Genomic DNA, 16,236 nt, shown 5'->3' on the forward strand with positions numbered 1-16,236 from the left:
TGCCCAAAGCAGACCTGTAATGGGATGGTCGACCCTATCCCTGGCTTTGTGCCCGTGGGTAGCTCTCAGTCAGCAATACGTGCAGCTAGCCTACGGGTTGTGCAGCGGGCCAGGCCTCCCGGGTTTATAGAGTCTGAAGATTCTACAAAGGGCCAATGCAAGCTATTCTTCAATCTCATGCGGATGTATCGAGCCCTCGTTGGAAAGTGGACTTTGTGTGGGGCGGACGTGGGTGGCGTCCTCGGTGCCGAGGTTCGGGCCGAGCTCCGGCGTATCCTCCTTGCTTGTCAAGCTTAGCTAAAAACCGCAACCCTGGCACCCTGGTCGTTGTACGCTTACGCTCACATGACTTATATTCAACTTATTCGGTCCATTCCCCACATGGGTGAATATCATACCGAGATTAAGCACGTGCTCCGAACAGAAAGATAAATACCATCTCACAAGTTGGCAGCCGTCGCACCATCTCCCGTCAACTAACATAGCAGATGGCTAAGGACTTGCCTACTCATTCTACCCTGGGAGGGCCTCCTCCTCCCTCCGTCGATGCTGGTCAAGCCTGGTTCACATCTTTCTCAAATGTCATCTCCTCCTGCGATGTGCCCGCACTCCTCGGCCTTATTCGGGAAGATGGTTTCTGGAGAGACATGGTCGCTCTTACCTGGGATTTTCGCACTTTCAAAGGGACGGACCGAATCAAGGAATTCCTGCATGATCGTTTGCAAGGGGCCGAACTGAGCTCTCTCAAGCTGAGCAACGACTTCCCACCAAAGCTCGAACAGCCGTGGGAGGACGTCACCTGGCTTATAGTCACCTTCACTTTCTCCACCAAGGTCGGTACCGGCACTGGCATAGCCCGACTCGTGTATGATCACAAGCCTGGGGCATGGCAGGCATACACAATTTACACCACCCTTTCGGGATTACACGGCGTGACCGAAGCGTTAGGCTCGAACAGACTCATGCAGCCGAACCACGGCCAATGGCTCTCCTCTCTCGCTCAAACGCTCAAATTCGAGAAAGATCCCGAAGTGCTCATCATCGGAGCCGGACAAGCAGGATTGGACGTATCGGCGAGGCTGAAGATGATGGGTGTGAGCGTGTTGTGTGTGGAGAGGAATGCAAGAATTGGAGATCAGTGGAGGGAGAGATATGAAGCACTTTGCTTGCATGATCCCGTTTGTACGTACCTTCCTCCATCCGGTCTTCCGGTCTTCCTCCTTCGTCCCGCCTTCGTCCCTCTTCCTCCCTCTCCCAGCACCCTTCTCGCTCTCTTCTGTGTCGCACGCAGCTAACCATGGAGCAGGGTACGATCATCTCCCCTATCTCCCCTTCCCATCCGCTTGGCCCGTCTACACCCCAGCGGCAAAACTCGCCCAGTGGCTCGAATTCTACGCCCAAGCACTCGAGCTCCCAATCTGGCTCTCCTCTACCATCGAATCCTGTACTTGGCTCGAAGGGGAAGGGAAGTGGGAGGTTGTCGTTTTGAGGGGTAAGGAGGGGGGAGGCAAGGAGAGGAGGGTGATGAAGGTTGGCCAGGTTGTGTACGCTGTGGGGTTGGCAGGGGGAGTGCCGAATATGCCCAAGATTGCAGGGATGGTACGCCCGCCCTCTGGTTCCACGCTAGGCGGATGATGGCTGACAGGCTTTTTTTGTGTTGGCCGTGCGCGGGTAGGACGAGTTCAAGGGAAAGATCATTCATTCCGTCCAACATACGACGGCGAAGGACTACGTTGGGAAGAAAGTGCTGATAATCGGGGCTGCGACATCTGGTATGCACCTTGCTCTGGTTCCTCTCACTTTTCTCCCCCTCACCTCCAATTACCATCCTCCCCTCTCCCGTACACCTCTGTGCCTCACCCGTTTGCATGCTCCCCGGATGAGACCACTGACTCCGCCGCAGCCCATGACATCGCGTATGACTTTGCCAACCACGACATCGATGTTACCATGTTTCAACGCGACTCCACCCACGTGATAACAACAAAGCATGGGATACCCATTCTGATGGGGGGTGCCTACTGGGGGGAAGATAGTCCATCAACGGAGCAAGCGGACGTGCTCTTCGCTTCGATGCCAATTGAGGTCATGCGGCTCGCACATGCCAGACTCACCCGGCAGATAGCGGAACTGGATCGTGAGCTGCTGGATGGCCTCGATCGAGTCGGGTTTAAGAGGAACGATGGTGTCGAAGGGAGCGGGTTGATGTATTTGTACTTTTCCAAGGGTGGAGGCTACTATCTCGGTGCGTCTCCCTCCCACTTTATCATTCACAATTTCGTTCCGTTCTCCTTCTCTGCAGTGCTGCTTACAACTGGATTACAGACGTGGGGGCCAGTCAGATGATTGTCGATGGCAAGATTGGACTGAAGAGCCGTGGTGAGATCGATAGGTTCACTTCGTCTGGAGTGCGTTTCTCGGACGGGTCGGAGATTCCTGCAGACTTGGTTGTTTTCGCTACCGGGTGCGTATCCTATTCACTCTATTTATTTCAACCCTTCTATACGTACCGCAGGCTTAGTATGAGGCGCTGATCCGTTCCATTCAGGTATGGCAACATTAAAGAATCAATGAAGAGCATGTTCGCCCCCGACTTGATTGAGAACCTCAAGCCGGTCTGGGGTGTAGACGAGGAGGGGGAGATCAAAGGGGTCTGGGGGGATTCGGGACACCCGAAGTTTTGGTATATGTTGGGTGCGTTCTCCCGATACCTTTCACTATCCTGCGACCCAAGATTGTGATGTTTCTGCTTTCGGCACAATCTTCACTTCCAGAGTTTAGCAGGCTGATAGAGCGAAACAGGAAATCTCAGCCTTTGCAGGTTCTACAGCAAACATATCGCGCTGCGTGAGTTCACTGACTTATGTGTCTCAAGTGATGCAACTAATTGGAATGATCCTGCAGAGATCAAGGCTATGCAGATGGGCGTGTTTGGAGACCGATACCAGAAAGGCAAGCCGAGTTGAGCAACGAGAGAAGCGCCTTGACCGTATGGAGTGCATAGAGTGTGAAGTGAAATGTCAATCCAAATGTGTCAGCTCTGATCGTGTGAACGCTGAAATTCAAAATACCTGGGGGCCGGAGGGTGAGTGGGAGGCGATGTTCCAGATCAAAGCAAGTGGGACCTAAGGTAAATGTTCCACCGGATTCCACAGGATCGCTGCAAGATCAAGCAAGAACCTGACCGGAACACACTTAAATCAATGGTGATATTTCAATTTCACATACCAGACACGCTCTAGATAACCAACCTCTTGCTTATCGCTCAACTCGGCTTACCCTTCTGGTACCGGTCTCCGGACACGCCCATCTGCATAGCTTTGATCTCTGAAGAATCATTCCATTAGGCGCGTCACTCAACCGATCAGCAGTTTGTAAGCTCACGTAGCGCGATATGTTTGCTGTGGAATCTGCACAGACAGAGGTTTCCTATTCCACTGTGTCAGCCTGACAGATTCCGGCAGTGCATATGGTGCCAAAACCAAGATCTCGCGAAGCTGAACCGTGAGGGAGTGAACAGGGGAGAAGAGCACGCACCCATCATATACCAGAAGTTCACGTGTCCCGAATCTCCCCAGGCTGCCCGAATCTCCCCTTCCTCGTCCACTCCCCAGACAGGTTTGAGTCTCTCAACCAAGTCCGGAGCGAACATGCTGCGCATCGATTCTTTGATATTCCCAAACCTAAAAGAACGGTCAATGTCTCTTGAATGGGACTGTAGGGCCAAGAAATGGGCGATAATGGGGGGATACACACCCGGTAGCGAACACGACTAGGTCTGCGGCAATCTCCGACCCGTCTGAGAAACGGACTCCGGAGGGGGTGAACCTATCGATCTCGCACCCGTTCTTGAGTCCGATCTTCCCATCCACGATCATCTGACTCGCGCCCACGTCTGCAAACTGGTCATGAGCACTGCTGCAGGGTAGAAGAAAGGAACGCAAGAGCGAAGGGAGAAGCTGTAGCCAATCACAAATTAGGAGCGAGACGTACCGAGATAATACCCCCCACCTCTAGAATACGCCAAGAACAGGAACCCGCTCCCCTCGACCCCCTCGTTTCTCCTAAACCCAACCCTATCAAGCCCCTCCAGCAGCTCGCGATCCTTCTCCGCCACCTCCTGGGTATACCTCTTATGCACGTGTCGCAGGACCTCGTTAGGCAGCGAGGCGGAGAGCATGTCTGCCTGCTCGGTCGGGGGACAGCCTTCCCAGTATAGACCGCGCATCACGACTGGCATACCGTGCTTGGTTGTCATTATGTATGTGGAGTCGCGCTGGAAGATGGTAACGTCAATACCGTGGTTGGCAAAGTCGTGCGCGATGTCGTGGGCTGTGGGATGTCAGTAGTCTGAACTCAACGAGGCAAGCGACAGTGCAAGCGAGATGCTGGAAGAAAGGTGTATATCTGGGAGTTCCGCAGGGGAAACAACGGCGACGGAGGAGGGGGCAGGGAATACGGAGAGAAAAAGAGAAAAGGCGTGCGTTGGGGAAGACTCACCAGAAGTAGCAGCCCCCACAATAAGCACCTTCTTTCCCACGTAATCCTTCGCCGTCTTATGCTGGGTGGAATGAACAATCTTCCCCCTGAACTCATCCTAAGCGCACAGAACCGACGCAAAACCGTCAGTTGACTTCCGAACGCGGGAAATGAGGGAAGACGTACCATCCCAGCGATCTTGGGCATATTCGGCACCCCTCCTGCCAACCCTGCGGCGTACACCACCTGACCAACCTTCATCACCCTCCTTTTCTTCTTCCCTCCCTCTGCTCCCCTTTGGACGACAACCTCCCACTTCCCTTCCCCTTCAAGCCATGTACAGGATTCGATAGTCGAAGAGAGCCAGATTGGGAGTTCGAGTGCTTGAGCGTAGAATTCGAGCCATTGGGCGAGTTTTGCTGCTGGTGTGTAGGCGGGCCAGGTGGATGGGAAGGGCAGGTAGGGGAGGTGGTCATACCCTTCTCGGAGTTAGCTTGGTGCGGCGGGGGAAAGTCCAGAGGAAAGGAAAGAGGGTGGTACGGTGGGGGAGGGGAAACGGAGGTGAGAAGAAGGAAAGGACCTACAAACAGGATCATGTAAACAAAGTGCTTCATATCTCCCCCTCCACTGATCTCCAATTCTTGCATTCCTCTCCACACACAACACGCTCACACCCATCATCTTCAGCCTCGCCGCTACGTCCAACCCTGACTGTCCAGCTCCGATGATGAGCACTTCAGGATCTTTCTCGAATTCGAGCGTTTGAGCGAGAGAGGAAAGCCATTGGCCGTGGTTTGGCTGCATGAGTCTGTTTGAGCCCAGGGCTTCGGAGACGCCGTGTAATCCCGATAGGGTGGTGAAAATTGTGTATACCTGCCATGCTCCTGGCTTGTGGTCGAACACGAGTCGGGCTATGCCAGTGCCGGTACCGACCTTGGTGGAGAAAGTGAAGGTGATGATGAGCCAGGTGACGTCCTCCCACGGCTGTTCGAGATTTGGTGGGAAGTCGTTGCTCAACTTGAGAGAGCTCAGTTCGGCTCCTTGCAGACGATCATGCAGGAATTCCTTGATCCGTTCGGTGCCCTTGAAAGTGCGAAAGTCCCATGTAAGAGCGAGCATGTCTCTCCAGAAACCATCTTCCCGAATCAGGCCGAGGAGTGCAAGCACATCGCAGGAGGAGATGGCATTTGAGAAAGACGTGAACCAGGCTTGACCAGCATCGACGGAGGGAGGAGGAGGGCCCCCAAGTGTGGGATGAGTAGGCAGGTCTTTGGCCATCGGTGTGTTGCTGACCATGGCCAGGAGGGCGAGTGTTTGCCAGCTGTTCAGCCGTTATCTATCTTTCCGCTTGGAACACATGGGATTATCTCGGTACAATATTGACCCATGACCCGAATACGGAGAGTAGGCGAAATAGGTGGAATGGGAGGTCATGTGAGCATACATTGCAGAATATCCAGGCAGGCAAACCAGGGTTGGAGTCAGCTGAGGGCAGAGATACGGAAACGCTAAGAGGACAGCTCATTTTGTATGTCAGGGACTACTGCGGAAGCGCTTTGCAGGCTGGTCTGCTCCGCAGTCAGGCTGGTCTGGTTCGCTAGAACCAAGTAGCATGTACCCCTCTTTAACCAATTCCTCCTGTTTATTGTAATCCTTTCAACCCCCGCTTTGAACTCCGCCTGTCTTTTGCTTCTCCGGCTATGTAATAACTGAATGACAAACTTTGCAAAAGGCTTCATTTGTGTCATCCATTCCTATCAGTGAGCAAACATAGTTACATTCACAGTACTTTGGAAAGTAACCTTGATGCAATCAGACATGACATTTCACCCCCTGCTTAACTGCAGCTGTACTATTCACAAAAAATTTCATATTAATCTACAATGAAGGAGCAAAATGTTAACATGCAAAACCTGTTGAGAAAAGCTATCATATTTGGAGTAAGAACCAACAAACATGTGTCTGAGACTGTTGGTCATGGCTTGCACAAGACCAAATCCTCTTATTTGGCAAGACCAAGCTGAAGCAGAGCAGCAGCAGCACTGGCATCACCATTTGTGATGCATGCACCATGAACATAACCAGGATTGTGGGGTCATGCCTCTTTGAATGCAACCAGGCCATATGCATTGCAAAACAAAGTGCAAACATGCTCTTCCTGAAATGCTAGGAATGCACTACCCAGGTTTCCCCCCCCAAACAGAGACCCAGGCAGATTTCTATATCAGTTCATTAGCCATATTGAGGTGAAAAAGGTGTTTTGCTCATGGATCTGTCATGATTTGCAGGTCTGTCAGCAGACCATCAGTACCTGCCTGTTGGTCAGGTCAGGGTACTGAGATAGAACTTGTGCTCATACCTTGATAGTTGCTCACAAACACATGGCCAAGCATTTGATAATATTGCAGATGTTGTGAGAATGCTAGGAAGCTTGCTATTGTCCCTGCTCTTCCTTCTGTGATCAGTGGGCAAGTGCTGCCATTGCTGATGTAGTTCATGAAACAATCTGGGTCCAGCTGCTCTTCTACCAAATAATGGATGTGTAACTGATTGTTTTGGCCTGCATTCCTTGTCTGCCTGGCTTGCGTGACCCGGAAAATGCCAGCCACAATGAATTGCACCTTTGGCCATTTGAGAGAGTGGATTTTATCTGAGGGATCTGATAGGCATTTCCAATGCTCTATGCAGTCTCGCACCATGTTCTGTAGGGATGTCACCCACATCAGAGAGGTTCCTTCACTGGCAAGCTTCTGTTCCTCATCCAGTCATCCCGTCTATACCATACCATGCTGGCTGATTGATGCATCACTTTGAGCACAGAGATACCACCTTTTGAATGCTGCTTTGTTTCACAAACCTAACAGGAATGGAATTTCTTGCAACATGTTCCAATTTTTGACTTTTTCATATAGTACCATGCTCCCTGGGTGAGCCATTTTGAAGCTTCCTGGCTTGCCTAGCTGCTGCTCAATCTGTTCATCCACAGAGACTGCTGCCTGGCAACTACCTTCCATCCAATCTAGGTTCAAGGTAGCCCAGGTCTTCACTAATGTATCAAAGTCTAAATGAGGTATCCTGATGAAATGCCCCATTTCTTTATAAACATCTGCCAAACATTAATGTTATTAATTTGGCATATTCAATGGCTTACTAAAAGGCAAAGTGGTGTCCTGAATGTTTGCTGTGCTCTGCAACAGTGCAGCCCTTATGTCTCCAGCATCCAGAGACACACTGACATTCCCAGTGGCCGATCCCATGTGCCCATTAGAGCGTTTTGCCAGGGGAGATGTTGTTATGCTGTCCTATGAGCCATAGTTCTCAAATTCTATTCACTGCACCATGATGATCAAGCTACTTACCAATGACTTTCTGCACATCTGCCGCACTTGTTTTCTTGTATCCATGCTCACGTTGGTTACTGGTGGTTGGTTGGCTCCTCCTACAGATTCAACTTGGGATGTCCGACTAATAGATGCTGCTGGTCCATCCATATTTCTGTTGTCATGTTCCAAATGCATCAGGAGGTGATCATATGCATCAGGTTTGATTACTAGACACATGTCAAACTTTTTATCCAATTGAAACTTCTGTGCTGAGACTTTTGGTTTTCCTCAAGGTGTAACAAAACATGCCTCATCTAATAATGGCAAGTTGTCAGGGAATCAGTTGTTGTTGTAGTCTGTCCCGTCTTTACCACAGAGGTCAAAATCACCTATTTTGAATGCAAACCCCTTCAAGCTCTCATAAAGTTTCCTTTGCATAGATTTGAACAGCACAGTTTTGATTTGCACACAGCTGCTTTTGGCAGGCAGATCAATTTTATCCTTGAAGTTCTAAACAACTTCAGTATTGTCCCAATACTGCAGCATGTGAATTGCTGTACCCAATATAGCCTTGATCCACGTTTGCCCTCTTCATAGTAGTCCACTCTGAAATGAATTTGCAACATTTCCGGAGCAACAACTGCATATGCTTTCTTGTAAAATTTGGCTGTTTCCTCTTCATAGAATGCATGTTGGGCAAAGTATCCTCAATGACCCAGTATTGGAAATGGGCCTATTCCTCTGCCCAGTTGGAATGACAAAGGAACAAGCATCCCATCCCTCTCATGTCAGCTCACTTGTGGATAAGACCCAATTGCTTGCACCTGGGATGCTCCAACTATCAGATGGTCTCAATGTCAATCTTGTGTAGAGAAGGGCAATCTAAACAGTGCACCATGTCTTTTGGCTGCATTATTCATTTGTTGAACCTCTGCCAGATTTGCAATGGGTGCACTTATATCACCTGGGTGGTATGGTGATTCTTCCCATATGACTGTGGGTACCACCTTCATTCCAAGCTTGTTCTGGTAATACACAAAATCCATGGCATACACAATAATAGCTGCTGTGCCATTCAACATGCGTTGCCATGGTGTGCCCACTGGGATCCTTCCACCTTGTGCTCCATAGGTTTGACATGCATTTTTTCTGTTGCAGATCTGGTCCGAGGCTGACTGGTATGTTATGGCTGCTGGTAGGAGGACCATATCCTGTGGTAACTTCCCAATGTCCATTTTTTGGGGGTGTGTGGGTATAGAGGATACAAGAGACGGGGGGGAAGAGGGGGGTTCTCTTCATTCTTATGGGTATGCCTACTCTCCAAAACAATTGGGGTGCTTTGCCCTGACCGTATTTCCAAGGCGATGCATCAGTCCATACACTTCATCAAGATCTAAAGAAGGTGGCACTCATGATAGTCCAGATCCTGCCCCTCATTCCATCTGAATATGCCGGTATTCTTCAGAGGTTCTGCATGGTAGCCATTAATATTTGATGGCAGAGGCCAGGACCAGATTTAGGTTCTTTCATGTGCTGATCAATACTTTGCTGGGCCGTATGCATATGATGTACCTTGTCCATATGGTAGGAGGAGGGCTTGCAGGACAAAGAGGGCTCTTCTTGATTGCTGCTTTCTTCCTACCCATATCACAACTATCCCCACCTAGCTCAAAGCTCAGTAGTATTAACTGTACTCAATATTTCTAGTTTGTGAGTTTGTGCAGGTGCACCATGTGCTCTGGGACCTTTGAAACCCCTTCCATCATGCTTCCCGTGCTTCTATCTGACCAGCCCACAAACCACAAATGAAAGCCTCCATTGCTTTTGCACTTCATAATGTAAAAAGAAGCATGGTACCTGAGCAGGATGTTGTCAACTCTGTGGAAGCTCTATCTTCTGCATTCATTTCCCCATCAAAGACAGCACATTGGCATGGCATCAATCAACAACCCAACTATGAACTACATCCCACAAACTAGGATGCAAACTGGAGGCCTCCGTTTGCCATTTTGATTCTGTCCATGCCACCATCTGCCAAGTCAGACAAACTAGTGGAGCTCACAAACTAGATATGAGTATGGCTATTCCTTGCCATTTCAATATTTTTATCTGGTCGCTCACTGCACTGCCTTGGTGACAAAATTATGTCTTCTCTGGGTTCTGCAGGTAGTGTCATTTCAAAACAATTCTCACCCATGTTAAGTTATGTCACCAGCATATTGGATGACTGTTTCAATCCATGTACAGGCCTGACCATCAAAGAGAGACCTGGACTTTGCATCATCTCCTACAATGTCAAGCACAATATCATCATCTGCAAGTCACCCATTGGAGAGCTGCAAACCCAACCAATATGTGCTGACAGGTACAGATACTAGGTTTTTGCATGTCCAACCTGCTTGCTGAACTAGCTGAACAGTTCTGGATGACTTGCTCTTGCCCCTTATTTGAGAATACCATGAGAATGGTCTGCGCAACAAAGAGATGGCAGATGTGATTTTAAAAGATGTTGATGCAATGGCAAATGGTTGGACTTTAAGGTGAGTATGTCCATCCTCTGATGGACAACCTTCATGGTACTGATGTTGTTCATTAGTGCTAAAACCATTCAATGTCAGTGTGGAGAGATGGGACTTTGCAGCATATGGCAGCAACACCATACCTTGGATTCCATTGCTCCATATCTAGAGAAAGTTTGTTATTTCTATCCTAATCAAGGTGTCAAACTTGTGCAAGTCTGGTTATGTTTAGAGGGCATTCATGCTTCATGGTGCATTGGTACCACCAACCTATCCGATTGACTATCTTTCACTGATGAATTCCTAGCTGCCTTATTGCACTGTATAATGAAATTCATCATCCACAAGAGGTTTTACAATGCAAAGGCCACCGTTACACATGAAAGCACTATGTATCAAGCAGTGTATTTGTGAAGTTGGCCATTGACCAGCATAATAAACGGTGGAGATATGGTCTATATCTCCATGCAGTTTTGGATACCTTTTCTGGATGTATACTGTGGGTTCAAGTATGGTGGATGAATTCAAATCCACAATTAATCTTCCACTACTATCTTGATATGGCCTGCAAGCATCAAGGTGTGCCTTGTGTAGTCTACTGAGCCACTTGATCCCACTGATGTGAATCCACCACAGGTATTCCCCTGATTACACAGAGTGATCTGGGGAGTGAAAACAATGCTATTGCCAATGGGCACACACTGCTGCATCAATGGCTTGATCCTGGACTTGTTGGGGTACTGCAACATCAATGGATGCGGGGTCATGCAAATATCAAGCCCGAGATCCTTTGGTCTAAGTTGCAACATTTTCCCAAGGTTGGGAGGATTTGTGGAGCCAGGGTCTTCAAGAACAGTGGTATGACTGGGGTAATCCTTTGCAGAAGTGAGTAACCAAGTTTGTACATAATATTGCAATTGTGATGGACATCTCCAGCTTAACTTTCCATCATCTGGCGATTCCCCTCACTCAGATGAATCTCAATGAATGGATTTATGTTCACAACACCTTCAGATCAAGAAAAGATAGAAAGAGGGTTTTACCCCAAGGAAGACTGGTGCACATACTGAACAATCCAAATTGCTTTATGGGGGCATGTAACTTCAAGGTTGGCTTGATGGTTATCCCCCCTTTTATTCCATTATTTATTCATATTGCAGGTTGGTGTTGCCACATCAGACTTGCATTTTGTAGAAGACCTGTATGCACCTAAGGACCATCCTGTGTTTGAGCTTGTACCTTCCTGGTTTGAGGAGGAGTTCAATGGCCATTACCTTGGTCCATGCACTGCTATACATATTTTATTTCTGATGTTGATCTGATGTCTGCCTGCTAGTGTTGGGTTCCCCTCCCCTGACAAAGGCATCTTTTTGGATCATGTATCATTCATTGCTGCACTTGTTTCTGACCTCTCCCCATCAAGATGAGATCATAGCCAGTGTGGCTTCCCACATGGAGAGAGAAGCTTCTATTGCACATGAACACATAGATCTTGTCTCTGACAAAATCCATGAATCAATGGACGATACTGGCTCTCCTGTTCTGGGTGGTGACTGCCAAATTTGGACTGAGGATCAGGAATTGAGTTGTGTAGACATTGTAGTTCCTGAGCTCCATGACTTTCCTTTTGTCCAGATGACTATGTAGTGATTGAAGATGTATGCATTGTAAAATGTTGCAAAGCCAGGATGTCATGACTTGTGCAGATGTTCCTATGGTCCCACTGTTGCAGGTTGCCAGACACACATCTTTGCCATTTCCCTTCATGTACTTGGACAACACAACCCGTCTCTCTGCAGAGCAGCACTATGTGCTCCAGTTATGCTTAGCCAGTCAAAACATCTGTCTCACAGGTGAAGCAGGTATTTTCTTGTTTCGGTTCTAGATGATATGGCAACTAATATATCCTGTATCCCATAGGCACTGGGAAGTCCTACTTGTTGATGTATACAATTGATGGCCTGTGGGTATCATATCCCAATTAAGGTGATGTTGTCATCACCGCATCCACTGGTATTGCTGCTGCTGAGCTCAGCAGTACTACTATCCACTCCTTTGCTGGCATTGGATTAGGGTGAGGTTCTGTAGAGGAACTCTGCGCTACCATCTATCTGCACCCTGACCAAGTGACAAAATGGAGACAAGTCCGTGTACTCATAATTGATGAAAGTACAATGGTCTGTTCTTACCAAAGATGAGCGTTGCATACCTGACTCTGTGCTAGTCTCCATGATCTTGGGACTGCTGTTTGATAAGCTGGCATGCATTGCTGCTACCTTATGGGGCAATGTGCTCCCTTTTGGAGGTCTACAGGTGAGCCCCCATGTGGTAACCCACAAACCAATTGACAGTCATATCCATATTGTTTGAAAGATCATCGTCTCAGGTCATTTCCTGCAACTCCCTCCCATCACCAAATACTGTAATCAAGTACAATTTGCCTTTGAAGGGGGGCAGTGGGTGCACTGTATGCTGCATACTATCCTGCTACTGCACGTGTTTCGGCAAGGCAACAAAGGTATATATGTTGTGTCTGTGCATTATGTCATCCACAGTATTGATATGTTCTGGACTTTCTCAGCCTTTTGAGGGAGATACATATTGGCACCATATCAACCCATACACTTAGCATTCTGCAGGGATCAAGAGCCCAACCCCACCCTCAGGCTGCTTGCTCTCCCATTCAACCAACAATACTGTGCATAATGTTGAAAAGATCTACTAGTGTCTCATCCGTAACCAGGTATCCCCGGCACAAGGATGTTGACCATGCAAATTTGAATGAGCTGCAAAAGCTCGAGGGTTCCAGCTACATTTATCAAGCAGCAGATCATGGCTCTCTAGATGTGTTGGGGTGGAGGCACTTGTTATCTGGTCTTGTTGCTCACAGCTCACTGGCTTTGAAAGTAGGCACACATGTGGTACTCATCCAGAATGGGATTGCCAAGGGCATTTATAATGGGTCCTGTGGCCAAATTGTTGGGTTGTGTCAAAGCCAGACTGGAGGTTGGGACTGTATACTAACCACACTGACATCCCCGCCAAAATCCCTACTGAGGATGTGTTGTTTGACTGCACCTTTGTCACAGATGGGCAACTGTTCCTGGTAGTGAGGTTTGGGAATACAGTTTGTCAGCTGATATTGATCACACCCATGACCTGGTTGTTTCAAGTTGACCAGGTAATCAAAGTGTTGCATACTCAGGTGCACATGGACACCTGCTACTGTACCCTTTCACCTCATTCACACTCACTTTTTCAGCTGCCTTTGGTCCTTGCTTATGCAATGACCATTCATGCCTGCCAAGGTCAAACACTGGACTGCATTTCAGTAGACCTTAGTGGGACATTTGAATATGGTATGACACCACACTGTCACATGCATATGTCGATTACACTCATCCACTCCAGGTCAGGCTTATGTTGCTGTATCCCGCATCCATACACTGAGTGGACTTGATGTGTTGGATACCACCCCATCAAAGGTTCATGGGTGGGAATGTCAAAGCTCTCTGCTCTGATATCTGGCATCTAGATCCTTGCCCATCCACAGGCACTGGATTGGTACAAGCATCTGGCTTCCATCCTGCCAGTGCAAATGGCCACAACAGCTGACAATGAGGGAAATCCATATGCTACCCTTCACAGGGAAAATGTATTTCATACTCGCTATGATAGGCAATATTGATCCATTATCACTGACACACAGTTGGTTTTTGTGCACACCATTGCTAGTCAAAAAGATGGGCGTAATTGTGCACTGCTTCTCTTCACTACTACCTGTGGGATATCTTGTTACAGTCAACCACTTTGTCGCCTGATGGGGGAGAACTTGCCTGACCAAAACAAGCTCACCTGATTTTTGTAAGTATTGAAGAGCTCACCTGATTGTTGTGAGTGTCATCACCTGAGCATAGAGGATTTACTCACCTTCCTCCATCTGCTGTACACCTCTCACATTGTCACCTGACTGGGAAGAGCTTGCCTGACTGGGAAGAGCTCGTCTGACTGGGAAGAGTTTGCCTGATGTTGGTAAGTATTGTCACCCAATGTGCATAGAAGATGCTCATTTTGCTTGATTTACCCAGCTGTTGCATTGTCGCCTGACGGGGGGTTATTGCCTAACTGGGAAGAGTTTGCCTGATGTTGGTAAGTATTGTCGCCTGACATGTGTAGAAGATGCTCACTTTGCTCGATTTACCCAGCTGTTGCATTGTTGCCTGACAGGGGGTTGTTGCCTGACTGGGAAGAGCTTGCCTGATTGTTGTGAGTGTCGTTGCCTGATGCACAGAGGATTTACTACCTTCCTTGATCTGCCATACACTTCTTGCATCATAGCCTGACTGGGAAGAACTCGCCTGAATTTGGTAAGTGTCATCACCTGACACACAGGTGATTTGCTCACCTTCCTTGATTTACCCTAGCTTCTCAGATGGTTGCCTGATATAGACCACCTCACTGGAACAAGCATCCATGTTATAGAGAACCTCCTTCCATAACATGTAGAAGTCTCCTGACCAAATGTTCTCCTTAGAGGAGAGATATCATCCAATTATGTTGTGGATCATTGCCCTATGTATGCTCAGTGATGGTAAGTAGGTGCATATTAAGATTGTGTAGTTGTACATTGTGAAATCTGCTTCAAATGAATACGCCACCTTGTAAAGGCATGGAGGTATGCTTATGTCAGGTGAGTTGCTGTCCTCACCGCGCAACAATTCTTTATCTCAGGGTCAATTGCAAATCCCCCACAAGCATACAAAATTGTCCCTTTGCTTACTCCAACCTTCCATGGCAAACATGCTGATCAACGAGCAGATCAGTCTGAGAGCTCTCTACCTTATCAGAAATGCTCATGTGTGCTTTGCTTGTAAACAATGTAGCTGCTTGTTGATCTTCACTCACAGGACATCAACCAATGCCTGGCTTTATTGGTGTCCTCTGCCCACAAATGGCTGCAGGACTCATGGCACCTACTATTACGTGACCCAAAGACACATCCCCCCATCAGGTATGATGCTACATATATTCAACTGGGTCAAATTGGGCTGTCATGTGTCATCTCTAACAATTAGTAGTCCCCTGGTGTTTTCTTGCCACATGTATCAATCAAAGTCATTGGGTGAACATGGACATCCCCAATTTGCCACCATGGAGAACTTGGTGAATTTTATCCTTATGATCAATGAAAGGTCTTTCCCCCTGTGCAAAGGGGTGTGCATCATATGTAGGATGATACAACTCGAGATATACACATTTGTCTGATGGATATCCACTAGATCATCTGTTGGCCAAACAGTATGCACCGAAGTCCCAGGGTGATGTTGCACTGCTTTGTACCATTGCCTTCAAATGGACTTGGCTGTTGTATCCTACTTGCAGTGTGCCTCAAGTGTCTGTTTTGCCTATATTTGAAGGCATCCGTGGACTGTTTGCTGTGTTTCCTACCAGCATCACCAACCCTCCATCACCTTTGACAAATCAAGCACCTGGACTGACTGTACCTGCCCAAATCAATCCCATATCAAGCCCCACATCATCATCTATCAATGTTGTACCTGGCCACATGGGAGGGGACCTTTTTTCAGGGCAGAGTTCATCCAATCTACACAATCACCCTTTGCCTTCGATTCTGTTTGAACTCAATTTCCCTGTTCCTCGCAGTGTTTCTAAAGCCAAGAAGCATCATTTGGCTCTATGATAAATGCACTTGCACCTGATATTAGGACCTGTTTACCAGCAGTGGGTGCACTTGATCCGTATAGCTGAAAGGTCATCCTTTTGTGTCAATGAGAAGGCCACCAAAGGGGTGGACAATGGAGCATGTGGTGAAACATTTCTTTTTACTTATGTCAGGGCACCAGCTCATTGCTTGGTCAAGAGACATGACTAAGCCTTTATGACATGGAAGTAGC

At 48.0% G+C, this 16,236-nt stretch overlaps 3 protein-coding genes across 3 annotated transcripts; 2 read left to right on the forward strand and 1 right to left on the reverse strand.

Annotated features, from left to right (window-relative positions):
• Positions 1 to 488: 488 nt before the first annotated feature.
• Positions 489 to 2,966, forward strand: DACRYDRAFT_91449 (dimethylaniline monooxygenase; the record flags this gene model as incomplete). Its single annotated transcript, XM_040777008.1, has 8 exons — positions 489 to 1,182; positions 1,307 to 1,599; positions 1,676 to 1,772; positions 1,904 to 2,245; positions 2,326 to 2,464; positions 2,549 to 2,694; positions 2,803 to 2,847; positions 2,905 to 2,966. The coding sequence occupies 8 exons, from the start codon at positions 489 to 491 to the stop codon at positions 2,964 to 2,966; spliced, it is 1,818 nt and encodes a 605-aa protein (XP_040624436.1).
• A 299-nt stretch (positions 2,967 to 3,265) lies between these two features.
• On the reverse strand, positions 3,266 to 5,757 carry DACRYDRAFT_58988 (FAD/NADP-binding domain-containing protein; the record flags this gene model as incomplete). The annotated part of the gene is made up of 7 exons (XM_040775530.1): positions 3,266 to 3,327; positions 3,538 to 3,683; positions 3,757 to 3,895; positions 3,994 to 4,332; positions 4,501 to 4,597; positions 4,666 to 4,958; positions 5,064 to 5,757. 7 exons carry the CDS (start codon positions 5,755 to 5,757, stop codon positions 3,266 to 3,268), a joined length of 1,770 nt encoding a protein of 589 aa, XP_040624437.1.
• Positions 5,758 to 10,746: 4,989 nt separating this feature from the next.
• On the forward strand, positions 10,747 to 11,752 carry DACRYDRAFT_36058 (uncharacterized protein; the record flags this gene model as incomplete). The annotated part of the gene is made up of 5 exons (XM_040774403.1): positions 10,747 to 10,900; positions 10,958 to 11,139; positions 11,220 to 11,429; positions 11,482 to 11,599; positions 11,658 to 11,752. Coding segments are annotated over 5 exons (759 nt in total), but the record flags the coding sequence as incomplete, so codon positions are not given.
• Between the last annotated feature and the right edge of the window lie 4,484 nt (positions 11,753 to 16,236).

Source organism: Dacryopinax primogenitus (genome assembly GCF_000292625.1).
Source record: "Dacryopinax primogenitus strain DJM-731 SS1 chromosome Unknown DACRYscaffold_22, whole genome shotgun sequence".
NCBI lineage: Eukaryota > Fungi > Basidiomycota > Dacrymycetes > Dacrymycetales > Dacrymycetaceae > Dacryopinax > Dacryopinax primogenitus.